Below are 16961 nucleotides of genomic sequence, written 5' to 3'. Positions count from 1 at the left end.
CACACGTCCTCTTCCAGGCAGTTTCGGAACATTTTATGTTGATTGGAAATTCTTAATTATTGCCCTGATGGTGGAAATGGGAATTTTCACTTCTCTAGCTCTTTTGTTAAAGCCACTTCACTAATTTGTGAAGCTCAATTATCTTTTGCTGCCCATTAGAAATATATTCTTTGGTTTTTCTCATTGTGATGGATGATTAAGGGAATTTGGGCTTTGTTTTCCCTCCTATTTATATTTCTGTGAAACAGGAAGCCATGGCTGGATAATTTCATGTTCATAATCACCCTGGAGTGCTCAAAATTGTAAATATGAATGGGAATATACTTATTTTACTTTCTAGGGGTACCAATAATTGTGTCTAACGTGTATTTGAGAGAAACATTTATTTCATAATGATATTTCCTCCATTTTCAATTGTGTTAGTTCAATGAAAGGTTAGATTTTAGGTTAGGTTTTTGTGATTTTTTTTAACATAAAAGATCAAAAGGATTTATAATGCAGGTTTATTTTCAGAGCCTTCTTTGATCATATTTACCAAGGGTGCCAATAATTCTGACCACGACTGTATATATATATATATATATATATATATATATATATATACACACACAGTTTTTTATTTGTATTGTTTTTGTTGTTAAATGTACAATATTTAACAACAGTTAAAGGTTAACTGCATATATACAGTGTGTAAATATTTACAAATATAATTTTTTTTTTATTAATAATAACAATAGTCTCTATAACGTCTAATAATATAGTAATGAAATTCATTTACTTTTTATTATATTTTATTTAGATTTTATTTATTTTTATTTTATAGTAATATACAGTTTAATGTCTCAGTAAGCATTATTTATGATAATTATATCATAAATATAATATCATTTTATATATATCATCACGTTACCAACCAATGGCAGTTGTGGAAAAGGTTAATTCTGATACCTGATTAGAGTGATTGCACCAAAGTGGTGCTTGTTCCTTGATGCACGACTGATTTATTGCTCAATATGCATTCTTTGATACAGGCATTTGCTGAGTTACTGATGCATCAACAGGGCAAGATATCGTGCAAGTGTCCAAAATAGAGTTATACCGTCGCAGGAGAAATCAGGCGTGGCTACATCCTGTATGGGGATCTCCTTCAGGAAGGCAGGTTTCTGGCAGCGTGGGTTTCCACTAACCACCCTGGTCTTCTTAAGCCACAGTCCCAGCCAGGCTAAGTGACAGTCACACACGTAGGGATTAGACAGCAGGTTACTGTACACAAACAGAAAGAAAACACAAACCCCATTACTATATAATTACAATGGAAAGCAATCAGCAGGGTTAAATTACCACATAAACGATTAAACTCCAGCCCATTTAACCCAGCAGGAGAACTGAATTTGCATTTAAATAGCAATACAATTGCATATTATGACTGCGATGCGACCTGCAATGCTGACAGTGTTCGATAGCAACTTTTGCTGTGTTATTACAGTGTTATAAAACAGCCACTACAGTTAAGCTGCTTTAAAAACTAATATGGTCCATAGAGCTCATCTTTCTAAGACTAAACTATCGAAGATATATCCTAACGTTCCCGACATATGTGAAAAATGCAAACTTTCACCCTGTAAGTTTGCAAAATCTTTGGAACTCTTTCTTTGAACTAGTCTCCGATGTTCTTAAAATCAAAGACATTTGCCCTTTAATTGCCATTTTTGGTGTTCCATCTTAGTGTTATCCTCTGAACCATAAACAAGGCAGTGCCGTGGCATTTGCATCATTTCTTGCTCGACACAGAATATTGTTATCTTGGACCTCCCCACAACCTCCATTTATATCAATGTGGCTTAAAGATTTAATCTTCTTTTAAAAGTCAAGTAATATCAGAGGCAGGGGGAATGCTTTTTTGAAAAATGGCAACAGTTTATTACTTCCTTTAATGTTATACGTATTCTGGAGGTAGATTGAGGGGAGGTATAATTATTTTTCTCCTTTACTACTTGGAGTAGTTTTGCATTATTATTATTATTATTATATTTAAATTTATAATTTTTCTTTTCTCTATCTTTCTTTCTTTCTTTTATTTATTTTTATGCCCTATTAATTGTGTAGTTGAACCTTTTTCATATGTCCTGTTTTAGTTTGGGATCAATGGGTTAGGTAGGATGTGAATTTTATAAAATGTAAAAGTGCAATTTTGCAATAAAAATTCTATGACAAAAATATTTTTAAAAAACATAATGCGAGGGCTCACAAATAAGACACAGACACATTTTCTTCACGTTAGGTTACAGAACGATCCATCAACCAAAGGCTACAGGGGCCGCTGGAGTAGAGGCTTCAGAATAAACTTATTGGCCCATTTTTCATGCGTCCTCACTGAGTTCTGAAAGTTCAGGTGGTGGCACACAGACCTAAATCAGAAAATTGTAGCCTTGAGTTGAAAGCGTCACCAGCAATGACTCTAGAAGGCCCACCAGGAAGCCGGCTGACGTCCCACTCGGACGGGATACATTACTGAAACACACAGCAGCGCTAGCACAGGCACAGAGGAACACTTTCATAGAGTATCTGCTGCGCTTCAGCCTGCGGGATAAATTAATCGCGTGTGCTGACCTTCCGCTGCTTCGCCAATAGATGCTTCGCAGCTTAAGGGGATGGGCTCATGTTAACACCACCCTGCAATTTGTTTGCCTTTAATTATTCCTACATCGCTGTCTGTACTCGCTTCAAAGGGCAAAGAAACACCAGCTGAGAGAGAACAAGCCAGGCAGACGTTTGCTTTGGGAATGATATCACACACTAGACATGAGAGAATATTTATGCTGCTGAATTTAATAAATGGGACATAACTGAAAAAACACGTGGCTATTTTTACTGTGATAATCACAAATGCGAGCACTCAAAAGTAACCTCTGTCCTGACTGCTCACTCCAAACTCTCCTACCGGAAACACACTCCCGCTCCGCTCTAATTTCGGCAGAGGTGGAGGGATGAATGATGGAGTGAGAGAGAAACAGGAGGGAAGTGTGCCCAACATGCCTGCTGCACTACTGTGGGAAGAGAATAGCTGGGGAGGTCTTGCTCTCTCTCTCTCTGGATATTTTTAGCTGCCCTGTCCTGAAATGGACATGGCTGTGTCAGCCGCAGGGTAATTAGAGAGCTGGCAAAAAAGGAGAGAGAATAAAAAAAAGAATGAGTCTGAAAGAAAAAGCACAACAGATTGATTGGAAAAGTTGGCTTATAGAATAAGAAAGAAAAAAGAATTGAACGTGTTTTGCAGATTCCATACAATGTATATAATATACAACATATGTCCTTAATGTTCATTTAGCTGAAAAGAAGTATATCGTACATTCTACATGGAGGTCTCAACTGTTTAAAAAAAAAAAAAACCCTGTTCAATCCATGACCTAGTGGCAAGTGCATTTATTTATTTATTATACATGAATTATATATAAAGAAAGAATATTTAGAAAAAAAAGAAGATTTAAAGATAAAAAATAGAATATGGAAGATAATATTTAAAATAATTTATTCTATTTCAGGAAACAATAATTGAAAAGAAAATGTTTAAAATGTAAACATTTACAAAATGTATGTTTATATCAGCAAGATATACATGTTTTTATCATTACCTACATTTTACATTTTTTTGCTCTTATACATACACACACACACACACACACACACATACACACACACACAGAATATATAGAATAAAAATATTATATTTTAAGCATATATTTGTGTGTGTGTATGTGTATATATATATATATATATATTAAAATAATTACATTAATTTATGAAATTAATAATAATATAATACAATATTTTAAAATATTTTGATTGATTAATTAAAAATATAAACAAATGATATTAATAAATTAATAATAAATAATAATAAAATACAAAAAAAACGAATATAGAAGAGACTATTTAAGAATATTTTAGAATACAATATTTTATTTAAATAAAAAATAAATATGTATGTTTTTATTCAGAATGGAAGAGCAAAACAAAACATGACAACACAAACAAAACAAAAATAAAACAAAGCACAGCAAAGTAAAGCCAAGCAAAGCAAAACATGACAAAACAAAGCAAAAAAAGAAAAAAGACAACACAAAAAACACAACACAAAAAAAAACAAAAAAAACAAACAAACAAAAAACAAACAAACAAACCGTGCTATAGTGCTAAGCTAGAAAATGGTTGTCAAGGAAGTTTACGCCTTGTTTACGCGTTGATAAAAAAGGAAAATATATGTTACTGATTGGATGACTTCATTGTGTAAATTCTTCCTGTTGTTTATGCATGCTAAATTTAATTAGATGGTCAGATTGGAAGGAATGACACCCCATGCAAACCAGAACAATCTGAGAGTTTCTCTGCTCAGAATCTGCTCACATATTTCAGCTAGTAGAGAGAGTTCACCGAATGAAAAAGAGAACCATGTGTATTGCTGCATGTTGTGATGTGTGCCAGGAATACAGCCTGATATGATAATTCAAATGGTTACAGATGCTCGCTATCTTGGCAATCATCATTTCCATTTTTTTTTCTAAATTATGATTCCACCAGAAGTTATTTTGAATGCTTAACAGCATCTGTTTATCTACGAACATCTGTGAGATCTCTTTCAGTTTTCTCCGTTGATCTTTCTCTTTCTTGTCATTCCCTCAGGGCTGTGACACACTAGAGTTCATTTTTTTGTTGATCAGTTCTTTGTTTACCTCCCCCGCAAAAAGCTACACAGATATTAATCTGCATTAAAAATTATTTTCTCCAGCTGTTCCCAATTTTTTATAGCATGAAATCAACAGCAAAAATGAAATGGCAGAAGAATGAATTCAGTACATTTGCCTTTGTATGGACATCATCATAGCACACAATTTTTAGTCCATTTTTAGACAGCAGAGCAATTTTCCCTTTTAGCCATTTTTGAATAATTCACCCTGCCCCACGGGGCAAGCCAACATTTTCTCATCTGAGGTTCAAGAACAACCAAGACAAGAAAACATAACCTCATAATTTTGAAAAACATCTGCAAACAATAAGAATTCTTTGCTCGAACCACATCCTCATCCGCTTTGCATATGAAGATATAATAGGCGCTTGATTGGTGGTGGTGCGTGACCCGATAGACTGTGTTTGACTTCCTGCGTCTTTGTGAATTTTTCAACTAACTCATTTGTGGGTTTGGTACGGATACAGGAACTTCAACAAATACTTCTATTAAGCAGCAGATATAGTTGCGCTTTAAAATGCCTAATTCTTTCAATTATTTTTTTGCACTAAAGAATTCCAGTTTATTATAGATGCATAACTGATTGTGTGAACCCGTGACACAGAGGGGAGTCTGTGTGTGTGTGTGTGTGTGTGTGTGAGAGAGGGTGGAGGACTCACATGGTGGAGAGGGAATGCAGGGTGTTGAAAGCTCCAGGGGCGATAGTGGAGATCCGGTTATCGTAGAGGGAAAGCAGGCGCACGGAGCTCAGGCCGGTGAAGGTGGCATTATCCACACAGCTGATCTGATTGCTCCTCAGCATCCTGACGGGAACACAGAGGCAGGTGGGATCACACTGAGTCTGACAGACTCACGGGGAGGGAGGAACGGAGAGTTTATGAGACTCTACAACCGCTGTAATGCATTCAGTCAGTGGCGGTCCTATGGTACGACTGCTAACACGTCACTTCAGAAACATTATTTTGTGAATGTGGCATGCATGCAGTAGGAGGGTAATCACACAAACTGATGTAAGGGTGGAAAGTAGGCGCATATCGAGACAGGAGGTTGATACGAGTCTGCAGTGAATTGTTGGTTGTGAAATAATTTACAGGAAGGAAATCTGAATGATGGGGCTTCAGCAGATGGAACTTACTGTGTATCAGACCATTCAAATGAAACATTGCAAAACTGTTATTAACCTTTATGTAACCAAGCAATTCAGTTCAAATCATTCAAATGACACTTTGCTACAATGTAAAGTAATGAGTGTACAGCTTGTATAACAGTGTAAATTTGCTGTCCCCTCAAAATAACTCAACACACAGCCATTAATGTCTAAACCGCTGGCCACAAAAGTGAGTACACCCCTAAGTGAAAATGTCCAAATTGGGCCCAAAGTGACAATATTTTGTGTGGCCACCATTTTCAGCACTGCCTTAACCCTCTTGGGCATGGAGTTCACCAGAGCTTCACAGGTTGCCATTGGAGTCCTCTTCCACTCCTCCATGACGACATCACAGAGCTGGTGGATGTTAGAGACCTTGTGCTCCTCCACCTTCCGTTTGAGGATGCCCCACAGATGCTCAATAGGTGTTTAGGTCTGGAGAAATGCTTGGCCAGTCCATCACCTTTACCCTCAGCTTCTTTAGCAAGGCAGTGCTCATCTTGGAGGTGTGTTTGGGGTCGTTATCACGTTGGAATACTGCCCTGCGGCCCAGTCTCTGCTTCAGTATGTCACAATACATGTTGGCATTCATGGTTCCCTCAATTAACTGTAGCTCCCCAGTGCCGGCAACACTCATGCAGCCCCAGAACATGACACTCCCACCACCATGCTTGACTGTAGGCAAGACACGCTTGTCTTTGTACTCCTCACATGGTTGCCGCCACACACGCTTGACACCATCTGAACCACATAAGTTTATCTTGGTCTCATCAGACCACAGGACATGGTTCCAGTAATGTCCTTAGTCTGCTTGTCTTCAGCAAACTGTTTGCGGATTTTCTTGTGTATCATCTTTAGAAGAGGGTTCGTTCTGGGATGACAGCCATGCAGACCAATTTGATGCAGTGTGCGGCGTATGGTCTGAGCACTGACAGGCTGACCCCCCACCCCTTCAACCTCTGCAGCAATGCTGGCAGCACTCATATGCCCAAACACAACCTCTGGATATGACGCTGAGCATGTGCACTGAACTTCTTTGGTCGACCATGACGAGGCCTGTTCTGAGTGGAACCTGTCCTGTTAAACTGCTGTATGGTCTTGGCCACCGTGCTGCAGCTCAGTTTCAGGGTCTTGGCAATCTTCTTATAGCCTACGCTATCTTTATGTAGAGCAACAATTATTTTTTTCAGATCCACAGAGAGTTCTTTGCCGTGAACTTCCAGTGACCAGTATGAGAAAGTGCGAGCTATAACACCAAATTTAACACACCTGCTCCCCATTCACACCTGAGACCTTGTAACACTAACGAGTCACATGACACCGGGGAGAGAAAATGGCTAATTGGGCCCAATTTGGACATTTTCACTTAGGGATGTACTCACTTTTGTGGCCAGGGGTTTGGACATTAATGGCTGTGTGTTGAGTTATTTTGAGGGGACAACAAATTTACACTGTTATACAAGCTGTACACTCACTACTTTACATTGTAGCAAAGTGTCATTTCTTCAGTGTTGTCACATGAAAAGATATAATAAAATATTTACAAAAATTTTAGGTACTTCTGTGAGATACTGTATATATATATATATATATATATATATACCCTAGAGTTTCTAATCTTTATTTTTTTGATTCTGAAAATGCAAAGCAGTTTTGTTTTAGGTGTAGAGTTTGGGTTAACGAGCTGTATTTGAAGTCTCTGGTTTAGTCTATGGCTTTCTGGCCTTTGAGATGGCCAGGTAAACGTGTCTGCGTCTGCTCTCTGAGATTCTGTCTGTGCAGCAGACACAGGCCGCTGAGGCAGCTCACTGCTTGACACGGGACAAGATGAGTTTGTGTGTGTACGGTTGGGGAGGGCTGAGCTGCCCAAAACAATCAGGTTCTCCTAAAGGCCCTCAGCAGCACAAACGGGCTAAATGCAAACCAGAGTCTGCCATGATGAAAACCCGAAAGCAGCAAATTCGGCATTAAACTCTGACAAACAGGGATCTGAGACGAGCAAACTCAATTTGGACACATACTCCTGGGATTTGAAAGCCACTAAATCCAATATTGCAGGACCATGATTCCATTCATTTGCTCCTATGCACTCCTCTCTCTCCAATTAAGCTAATTAGAGCGGCAGCAGACCTTAAGAAGGCTTTTTCTAACCACCAGGCTTCAGAATATGCATTTTATTAGCATCTTTGTTCCCGATAGCGCGCCAGCATAGAGTTTCTATAGCCCGTGAGTTTCTTAGAATAGCTTCTCGCGGTCAGCATCTTGATTAGACCTGACGATCACAGTTTTTGCTGAGAACAGGCAATTTTTATTGAAAATTTGTTTCTAAAATAGCCTACATGAGCAATTCCGTAACTCTAGTGTTTGTGCATTGATATTCAAAACCGTGTGAATATATGAATGTAAACGTGGCTCAGAGACATGTCTTCATTTTAATGAGCAGGGCAACAGTGGAGAAATTAAAAATTAGCTTAAACGGTGGCAATACTTACAGTGTTTTGAGGCCGCTCAAACCCTTGAACATCCGTCCGCTGACCGACTGCAGCTTGTTTCCGGTCAACAGCAGCTCCAAAACACCTCCTGCCCCATCAAACCCCCCCTCACGGATGTCCCGGAGTTTATTATTACTTAAGTTTCTGCAAACACAGAATTGAGGAAAACATTAACTCCCCTTGCACTCTGACACAAGCTTTTCTTTTCTTTAAAAGAAAAGAATATGCAATTTATTACTCTGACAAATGGCAGAAAGCACAGGTTGCAAGGGTACAATGCAAATTTCTTTGTTTCATCATATGAATAGGTTGTGGTTGTATCCTAAACACACGTTTATGATGATTCACCGCTTAATTTTAAACCGTGCTTCAGTAAAATGTAAGGTCGGGCTTTTAGATTTGCCCAATTTATAACTGTGCTAGATAGCAAGCAATTTCATGCATGATAAATCACCAGTCCTCTTCCTGAGCGAATACCGCTTTTTCCAATTTTGGAGAGGGCCGCAAATATTGCCTGACAGTAAATCACAGCATGCGTTTTCCCATTAAGTTGGAATATTCCAGAAGCTTTTCTTGTCCTGCTGTCCATAGCGAAGCTGAATTTCCCAAATACACCAATGTCATTCAGCAGTCAAACTGAAAATAGAAAGAAACCCGTTCGTACATCTTGCGCAGGTTTGGCAGCTTCTTGAAGGACCCTGTAGCCTCTAGGATGGAGATTTCATTGTCGTTCAGCCGTCTGGTGGAGAGAGAGACAGAGGTTAATAGTTTGACGGTAAGCAGAGTACTCACAAGCTACTGTATAATAATAAGATAAAGTCCAAGAGCAAAACCTCACTGGAGCATGTAGGAGTGATGGGAAGTGATTATCATTCAGACTCTGTCTCTGTCTCAGTCTTCAAGTCTGTTATGTGGGAGACGCTGTGTAATTGGGACTGTGATGTCATTGTAATGAAAAATCAGTACCGCTCTCTCTGGTGTGAGCGTTGGGTATGTGACTCTCATACACATTCATCTGTCCCTCAACACCAGTGAGGACAACATGAAGGACACACTCTGATACTGTTGCGAATAATAACAGTGGACGTGGAAGACGGGCTAATGGGCGATGCAGATAAATAAGACATCTGGAAACAGATGGTGCATTTTGGAATGGCATAGTACTTTCTGCAGGGGTTTCAAACTGGAGCTGCAAGGAAGTAGGATAGGCAGGAGGAAAATAAATAAAATAAAAAAATAAAAGAATACAATATGGACCCAATTGACATTAATTACTATTTCAGTTTGGTTTAAACACTGGTTGAAATCTCTAAAATTAATCACAATTGGAAAAATTCTAAAAGTGCGGTCACATTTACCGTTGTTCTGCAAATATCCGTGGGTAAAATCCAGTAACTGTAATAGGAATTTATGCAATCGGGAATTTTGCATGGGTGTGAAAGTGATTCATACATTTCCACGCTGAAAATAGGACCTTTTTTTGTCCATAACATTTTACTGATTTGACTGCATCTTAAGGGAAGCAAAATTCTATTGTAAATATTTTCAGATAAAATTTTACACGTATTTAAAATACTATTTTTTTTTTCACAGTATAATTGGGCCTTTATTCAGAAATAAATAAATTGAAAGCCCCTATTCTATGCATGTATTATACATGATATCTTCCAAAACTGGTGCATTCAAGTCATGTTGGAAAAATCATATTTACGAGTTAAATGCACAAACATCACCAGTCTTTTTTAATGTTAAATTTGTTAAATTAATGGAATGATTATTCATTTTTATTTACAATAAAACTAATCTAAGCATTAAGAATAGTTACTTTGCATTTAAAAGTAATAATATTGTACAATTACTATAGAATGCATAATTTAATTTACAGCACCTTCACACCCAATGTGCATTCTTTATTAATAATTTAGTAGATTAATAAAAATATTGTTGAAATTTATGTATAAAAGATCCATTGCCACACTAAACTGGGATTTACTGCAAGTAAATTTTACAAATATTTACAAAGAAACAGCAAGTAACACACTGAATTAATTGAATTAATGAAGTGGAAAGACTGAAATTTTTTTTTTTTTTTTTGTCTGTCAAATTATTTTTTTACAGTGCATCTTACTCTAACCGAAGTTATTTGAATGCACCTGACATTGCAATTACGACTTCCCAGGAGGACTTGAATGCACCAAATGTATAACCAAGAAATGACAAGAAATTAGAAGTTAGCAGTATGCTAGTATTCCTTTGCAAACACCGAGCGAGACAGGCTGCTGCAGAGAAGGTCTAAGCAAGGTTGAGAGAGACTTTCCAAACATTAGTAAAAGTAGAGTCTAGTAAATGCACCACGGCTTTCTTTTTGCTTCCCCCAGGGCTGCTTTCCCCAGCTGGGCCTGCCATGGGAAAGCACATCAGACATAAAGTGCTGGTTCCTGGTTGCTAGCATTCCCGCAAGAGCTCTATAAACAAGCAGCCTCGCTAGCGGGTGCAAGCTGTAGTCACTGAGCCGCAGAAAGACAGAGAGAGAGAGAAAGAGAGAGTGTGACAGATGACTCGAGTTGATGGGACTGCAGAGGGAAAACCCTGATGTGTCCTCTACACACCAACACAAGGGCAAACGCATTGTCACCCTGACTAGCGCTGCCCAGGGAAAACACGGCTGAGTGGCTAATGGCTTGAGAGAGGCCCTGGACATTCATTCACACAACTCAGCTGGGGACGAGACCCCCGTAATCAGAGGACAGGAGAGAGGAACGAGGCCTCAGAGACAGAGGGACACCGAAAGAATTAGCGAGGTGAGATTGTAACTGGCCAATGATCCCGTGAATGACTGATGGGGTCGCTAAGGGCGTTTGTAAGCTCAAATGGGTGACTCTTACAGTTCGGTGGTGTGCTCCGGCAGGTGAGGGGGGATTTTGGTGAGTTTGAGGTTGGAGCAGTCCACCACTGTTCCCTCACACCGACAGCGCTCGGGACAAACCAGGTCCTGGAAACACTCGCCGTTGAGACGACTGCGGTAGTCCTCCGTACCTAACAAACACAACAGACACAAACAGAGAGACAGACATTCAAACAGCTTATTCAACTCATCACACGCATGGTTAAACCTCACAAAATCTGTCAACCACACATCCAGGTCACCTACAAAAAAAGAGCCTTTTTGCACTGTGACATCATTTTCAGGACAATTAAGCACTTCCACATTAAAATTAAATTAAATACAATAATAAATGGTATTCGTAAATCAAGATTTTTGTTGTACCAACTATATACTCATTTAAATAAAAGTGTTTTTTAAATAGTAATACAAATTCAAATAATGGGAATTAGAAAATAAAATCTCAAATTAAATTGTCTTAATGGCTTTGTAACCCTTTTTAATAAAAAAAGAATATGTGAAATATATGAACATAAATTTACTTATTTTACTATATAAAACGTAAATTTTTATTTTTCATGCAAATATTTATATAAAAGTTTCTGTAATACAGTTAATAATGGCTTAATGACTTTGTAATCCTTGTAAAAATATGTAAAATATATTTAACACAATTTGACATTTTATAATAAAATGTAATTTGAACTTGTCATAAAAATGTAATATTTATATTAAATAGAGTTGTAATACAGTTTTAATTTCAAATAATGGGAATTAGGTAAAAAATCACAAAATAAAATTTTAAAGTAAAATGTGCTCAATTGTCTTAATGGCTTTGCAATCTATATAAAAAATGTAAAATATATTAACACAATTTTACATATTTTTCTATATAAAATGTAAATTTGTTCTTGTCATTCAAATGTTGTAATATTTATATTAAAAAGAGCTGTAATACGGTTCAGATTTCAGAAAATGGGAATTAGGAAAAAAATATCAAAGTAAAATGTCTGAAATGTACCACTGTAATGAGAAATTGGGGAAATGAAATCTATATAAAAACGGCTTTGAAATCTATATAAAAAATGTAAAATATATGACCACAATTTTACTTATTTTTCTACATAAGATCTGTAGATATCATGCAAATAAAAAAAAAAAAATAATAATTTTCATTTTCTTACATTTTCTTTTGATTGTGGGGCAAAACATGACCTGGACAAATTGTTTTATGATATTTACCCACATAATAAAAAATAAATTAATATTTTGGTTTTAAGTATTTTTTCATTCTACCTACAAACATGTCCACAAACAGTCACAGGCACTTGTTTGCAAACACAACCTCCTCATCTGCATTCTTTTTTTCAGATAACAGCGTCATTGAGCGAGAGGTCAGGTATTGGAGGTCTGGCGCTACGAAGTGTTTTGACAGGAAAACACAGGCAGTTTCTGCGTAACACGAGCTTCTGGCCGCCCGCGATAAGTCTGCTTCCCATCAGCCATCACTCGCCTGCCACTGTTTATCTTATTCCCACCATCTCCGTTCGGCTGCCACCGTAGAAGTTTGCTTCCAGCCAAACTTCTACGAGAGTGACCTTAAAGCAAAAACGCAGACGCAGAACACGGCTAGAGCTCCTCACAAGAGATCCGTTGTTCCCGGGTTAAAGAATGCCACCTTCACTCCTCACGGCGGCAAAGAGAGCTGCCACCGCACATATCCCAGAATGCCATGCTGTGTGCGAGTGTGTCCAGCGGTCCCTGGTGCTTGACGGAACCATGTGAGGCTTGTGTAGGCGGCGGCACATGGTTAGATCAAGCACAAGAGACAGCTGCACCAGATGCCAGAGTGGAGGAGCGGAGCGGGACGGAGAGGTGGGGAGCAGGAAGGAGCAGCCAGGACACAGCAGCCAGGAAGCCGCCCAGAGCTCTGGGCCACCATGCACACAGGCGGGCCGGCCCCTTTCCCTTGTCCCAGCATGGACAATAGCCCACTGGGAATTACAAGCCCGAAAAGACAGACAGACAGACAGACAGACAGGGACTAGAAAGACACACATAAAGACATCGCAGAGGAGAAAGGAATGGAGCAAAGCCCTCTGCCACCAAACATACACATACAGCCGTAGCCAGGGTTTTTAAAATTAGTGAAGTCTGGGGTGGGGTTAAGAACTGTGCTATAATAACCCCAAATAAAACTCATAATATACACTAACACTTTAAAAGAGACAGAGATGTAGATGTTTGTGAAAGATGTTTTCTCTGTTTTGGAGGGGTGAACATATTTAAAGCATCAACATTTGTTAATATTTTACTATAGGTTAGGGGTGGATAATTTGATCAGTTGCTTATTAATCCTGCAACAATAAATATTATTGTTATAGTTTTCATTAATAATAATTGCTATGTAGATGCTAACTTTGTCTAGTGTTCTTATGAATGTTTTTAGCATGATTTGTTAAAATTTAACTACTATAGCTACTGAATGATAGCATAGACTTATTCATGGCAGATCTGTGTACTATGTTAAATGGTACTGTTTTTGACAATGTTGATAACGTTTCATGATATTTTTGTGTTTGCCTTACCAAATGTTCTATCCTGATGGCAATAACCTGTCCGTGGGCGTTTTTGATTACTGTCAGTTTAAGTGCTGGCGGTGCAGTGTTGCCAAATATTGCTATAAAAACAAATAAAAACAAAAACAAAAAATAAATCCGAATTTTTTTGCATATAAGACAAGATAAGATATATATATCGCTGACCCTAAACTGAAACTTCCAACTTTCTTAACTTTCTAAAGTGTCAAATTAAGTGGAAAACTATGGTGGCCGAGAGCACTCAACGCGCTGCAAATACAAAAAAACACCTGCATATTAAGAAAACAAATTCCTCAATTTTACAACGCACACACTGCAAATGCTCACAACACAACCAAATAAAGAAACGCACTGCAAATTCAATTCTTTATTTGTTTGTGTTATGAGCATTTGCAGCACCTGCTGTCAAATTGATGAAGATGTTTTCTTGATTTGCTGGTGCTTTTTCTATTTGCATGTGTTTTCTGAAGTTGCAGTGCGTTGAGCTCTCTCAGCCACCGTAGAAAACACAAGTCCAAAAACGCATATAATAGCTGGATCTGGCAACATGGAGGCTGCGCCCGAGCCCTCACTCACAACTCTCTCATTCACTCCGCCAGCATCTCGCAGCAATCATTTTCATCCCACGGATGCTAAACATTCTTGCAAACTGTCTAAACTAAATTATACATGCAGACATTCATATGAGGAGTTTTAAACGACAAATTAGTCATTCAGAGAATACATTTTATTTTTGAACATGCAAAATTTACTGAGGTCTGGACCTCGGTAATCTTATAGCTGGCTACAGGCATGCATACACACACACACACACACACACACACACACACACACACACAAACATAAAACACAGATTTTCATATGCAAACACACGCTAGTGGCCAGTAGCGGGTTTGTGTGCTCTGGCGTTGCACATGTTATTGTGCTGATAAACTGACAGAAGTTTAATGAGAAAAACCTGTGGCTTAATATCAAAGCAAACAGCGGCTGCACTTCTCCCACCAAATCAGTTCCCTCAGGGGCCCCATGCTTTTGGCTGTGTGGGGGCCAGTTCCGTCTCGTAAAAACATCTTCTAACAAGGCATCTTCATTCTGCTTCAGAACAGCCAGCATTGTCCTATTAGCATTCTGAAACCTGGCAGTGTGTGAGAAGAACTGCTCCAGGCCAGAGTATGCCACACATAAACTCACACACAGGAAAAGGAAAGGGACGTCACTGAATGTGAGGAGTCTCAGTGTGAAGAAGCATGTGAGCAGCAATTGATGGGCCAGAACTCCAAGCCGTCAATAAGTCACTGTGCACAGCCTAGTAAATTCACTGTATGGCAGGAGCTGTGTAATGTTATCTTGGACCAAAAACCAACCATAATTTAGTTGTACACTACCATTTTCCACCTACTCATTGAATTTAAACAGCTGTACTACTGGTTTTGCGTATTATACTATTTGTATTCAGCAAGGATGCATTAAATTGATCAAAAGTCACAGTAAAGGCTTTTACATTGTTACAAAAAAAATCAGTTTCAAATAAATGCTGTTCTGTTGAGCTTTCGACTCTTCAAAGAATCCTAAACAACAACATAGCTTTCACAAAACTATTAAGCAGCACAACTGTTTTCAACATTGATAATAAGAAGAACTGACATTGAAGACTGGAGTAACGATGCTGAAAAAAATATTTTTGTTCAAATAAATGCAGCCTTGAAGATCATAAGAGTTTTTCAAAGTTAACACTTTGAACATTTTGATAGTCCACTTTAGACATTCTAATAACTATATAAGTAACTTTGTAACCACACGTCAACTAACATTCATTAGAGTGTTAGTAGACTGCTTTAATATCTGCTATCAGTTTATTTTCATGGTCCATCAACGGGCATTCTACTAACTATAAGTAACTTTGCAAGTGCATATCAACTCGGTAACCCTAATCTAACAGTCTACTATAACTTTAATGGTTGTTGGTTGATGCGTAGATGCAAATTAATGAGAGTTAGTTGGCATATATGTAGCTGCAAAGTTACTTAAATTTAGTAGAATGTTTAAAGTGGACTATCAAAATAAAATGTAGCCTGTTTAAAAACCTTATAGTACTTATTTATCTACAAACTTTTGAACGGTAGTGTATTTTGACAACATTTTCGCATTTGAAATCAGCAGGCAGCTACCAAGCTGCTGAATACTGATTGTAAAGTGGGCAATCATAACATTTTGATTTCTAAAGGACCCATTTTTGCATCTTAATGTGAAAACATATTCTGCGTGGACTGATGAAGAAGCCTTGTGAATGTTAAAGTATGTCTACATACTGTAGTATATTGTTCCAATTAACTCAAAATGCAACTCAAATTAACTCAAAAAGGCATAAAAGTCTTCTTAAAACAGTGTGTAGCTCTACCTGTGCAGCGAAACTTCTTGCCCTTAACCTGGCTGATGCGTTTGTTGGCGAGGCGGCGCGGGTGGCTGCATCGAGCTCCGCTGGTCTCAATTGGATTGTCAAACAGATAGTCGGCCAGCCACTTCAGATGACAGTCACACATGAAGGGATTCTGAGCGAGGTGTCTGCGGAGGCCGGACATAATGATAAATTAAAACGCTTAATTAGAGTCAAGGGAGTTTGCATAATCAAACTGTAATATCCTGTGATAACAATACGATTCATAAACATGAACTTTTTTTTTTCAGTGTAAGGTTTTAATTTCTTTAGTTCACATTTATCTCACTGCTGTTAATGTTGTTGTTTTGCAGCTAATTAATTGTGGGGTGAAGGCAGTCCTGCTCAACAGTTGCTTAGAGACTGAGTCTCCTGGACTGAGTGTGGGTGTGAAGGATAGAGTATCTATGTCTGTGTGTAACTCACAGTGTTTTGATGGAGCGCAGAGGGGTGAACAGGCCTTTGCTGATGGTCTGAAGCTTGTTGTCGTAGAGGGACAGCAGGTTGAGGTTCTGCAGGTCTTTGAAAGTGTTCACTCGGAGACAGTTGATCTTGTTGGCGTTCAGCAGTCTGGAAGAAAAAGACAGAAGTTTCATTAGATGTTTTTTCTCATCAGTATAAACATACGATAACAAACAAACAAAAAACTAAAATCTGCTT

At 38.2% G+C, this 16961-nt stretch overlaps 1 protein-coding gene across 1 annotated transcript in view; it reads right to left on the bottom strand.

Moving 5' to 3' along the window:
- The window catches only part of LOC306883389 (slit homolog 3 protein-like), a 189739-nt gene that overhangs the window by 41973 nt on the left and 130805 nt on the right, over positions 1-16961 (bottom strand). Inside the window, exons 13-19 of the mRNA XM_079438596.1 lie at positions 16728-16871; positions 16266-16429; positions 11269-11419; positions 9048-9122; positions 8384-8527; positions 5404-5547; positions 1100-1263 (exon numbers count right to left, since the gene is read on the bottom strand). Of these exons, the coding sequence (XP_079294722.1) occupies positions 1100-1263; positions 5404-5547; positions 8384-8527; positions 9048-9122; positions 11269-11419; positions 16266-16429; positions 16728-16871 (986 nt within the window). The remainder of the gene's footprint in view (positions 1-1099; positions 1264-5403; positions 5548-8383; positions 8528-9047; positions 9123-11268; positions 11420-16265; positions 16430-16727; positions 16872-16961) is intronic.

This window comes from Barbus barbus (assembly GCF_936440315.1).
Source record: "Barbus barbus genome assembly, chromosome: 17".
NCBI lineage: Eukaryota > Metazoa > Chordata > Actinopteri > Cypriniformes > Cyprinidae > Barbus > Barbus barbus.
Note: the sequence above shows the minus strand (reverse complement) of the source record. Positions and strands in the feature narration are given on the sequence as shown.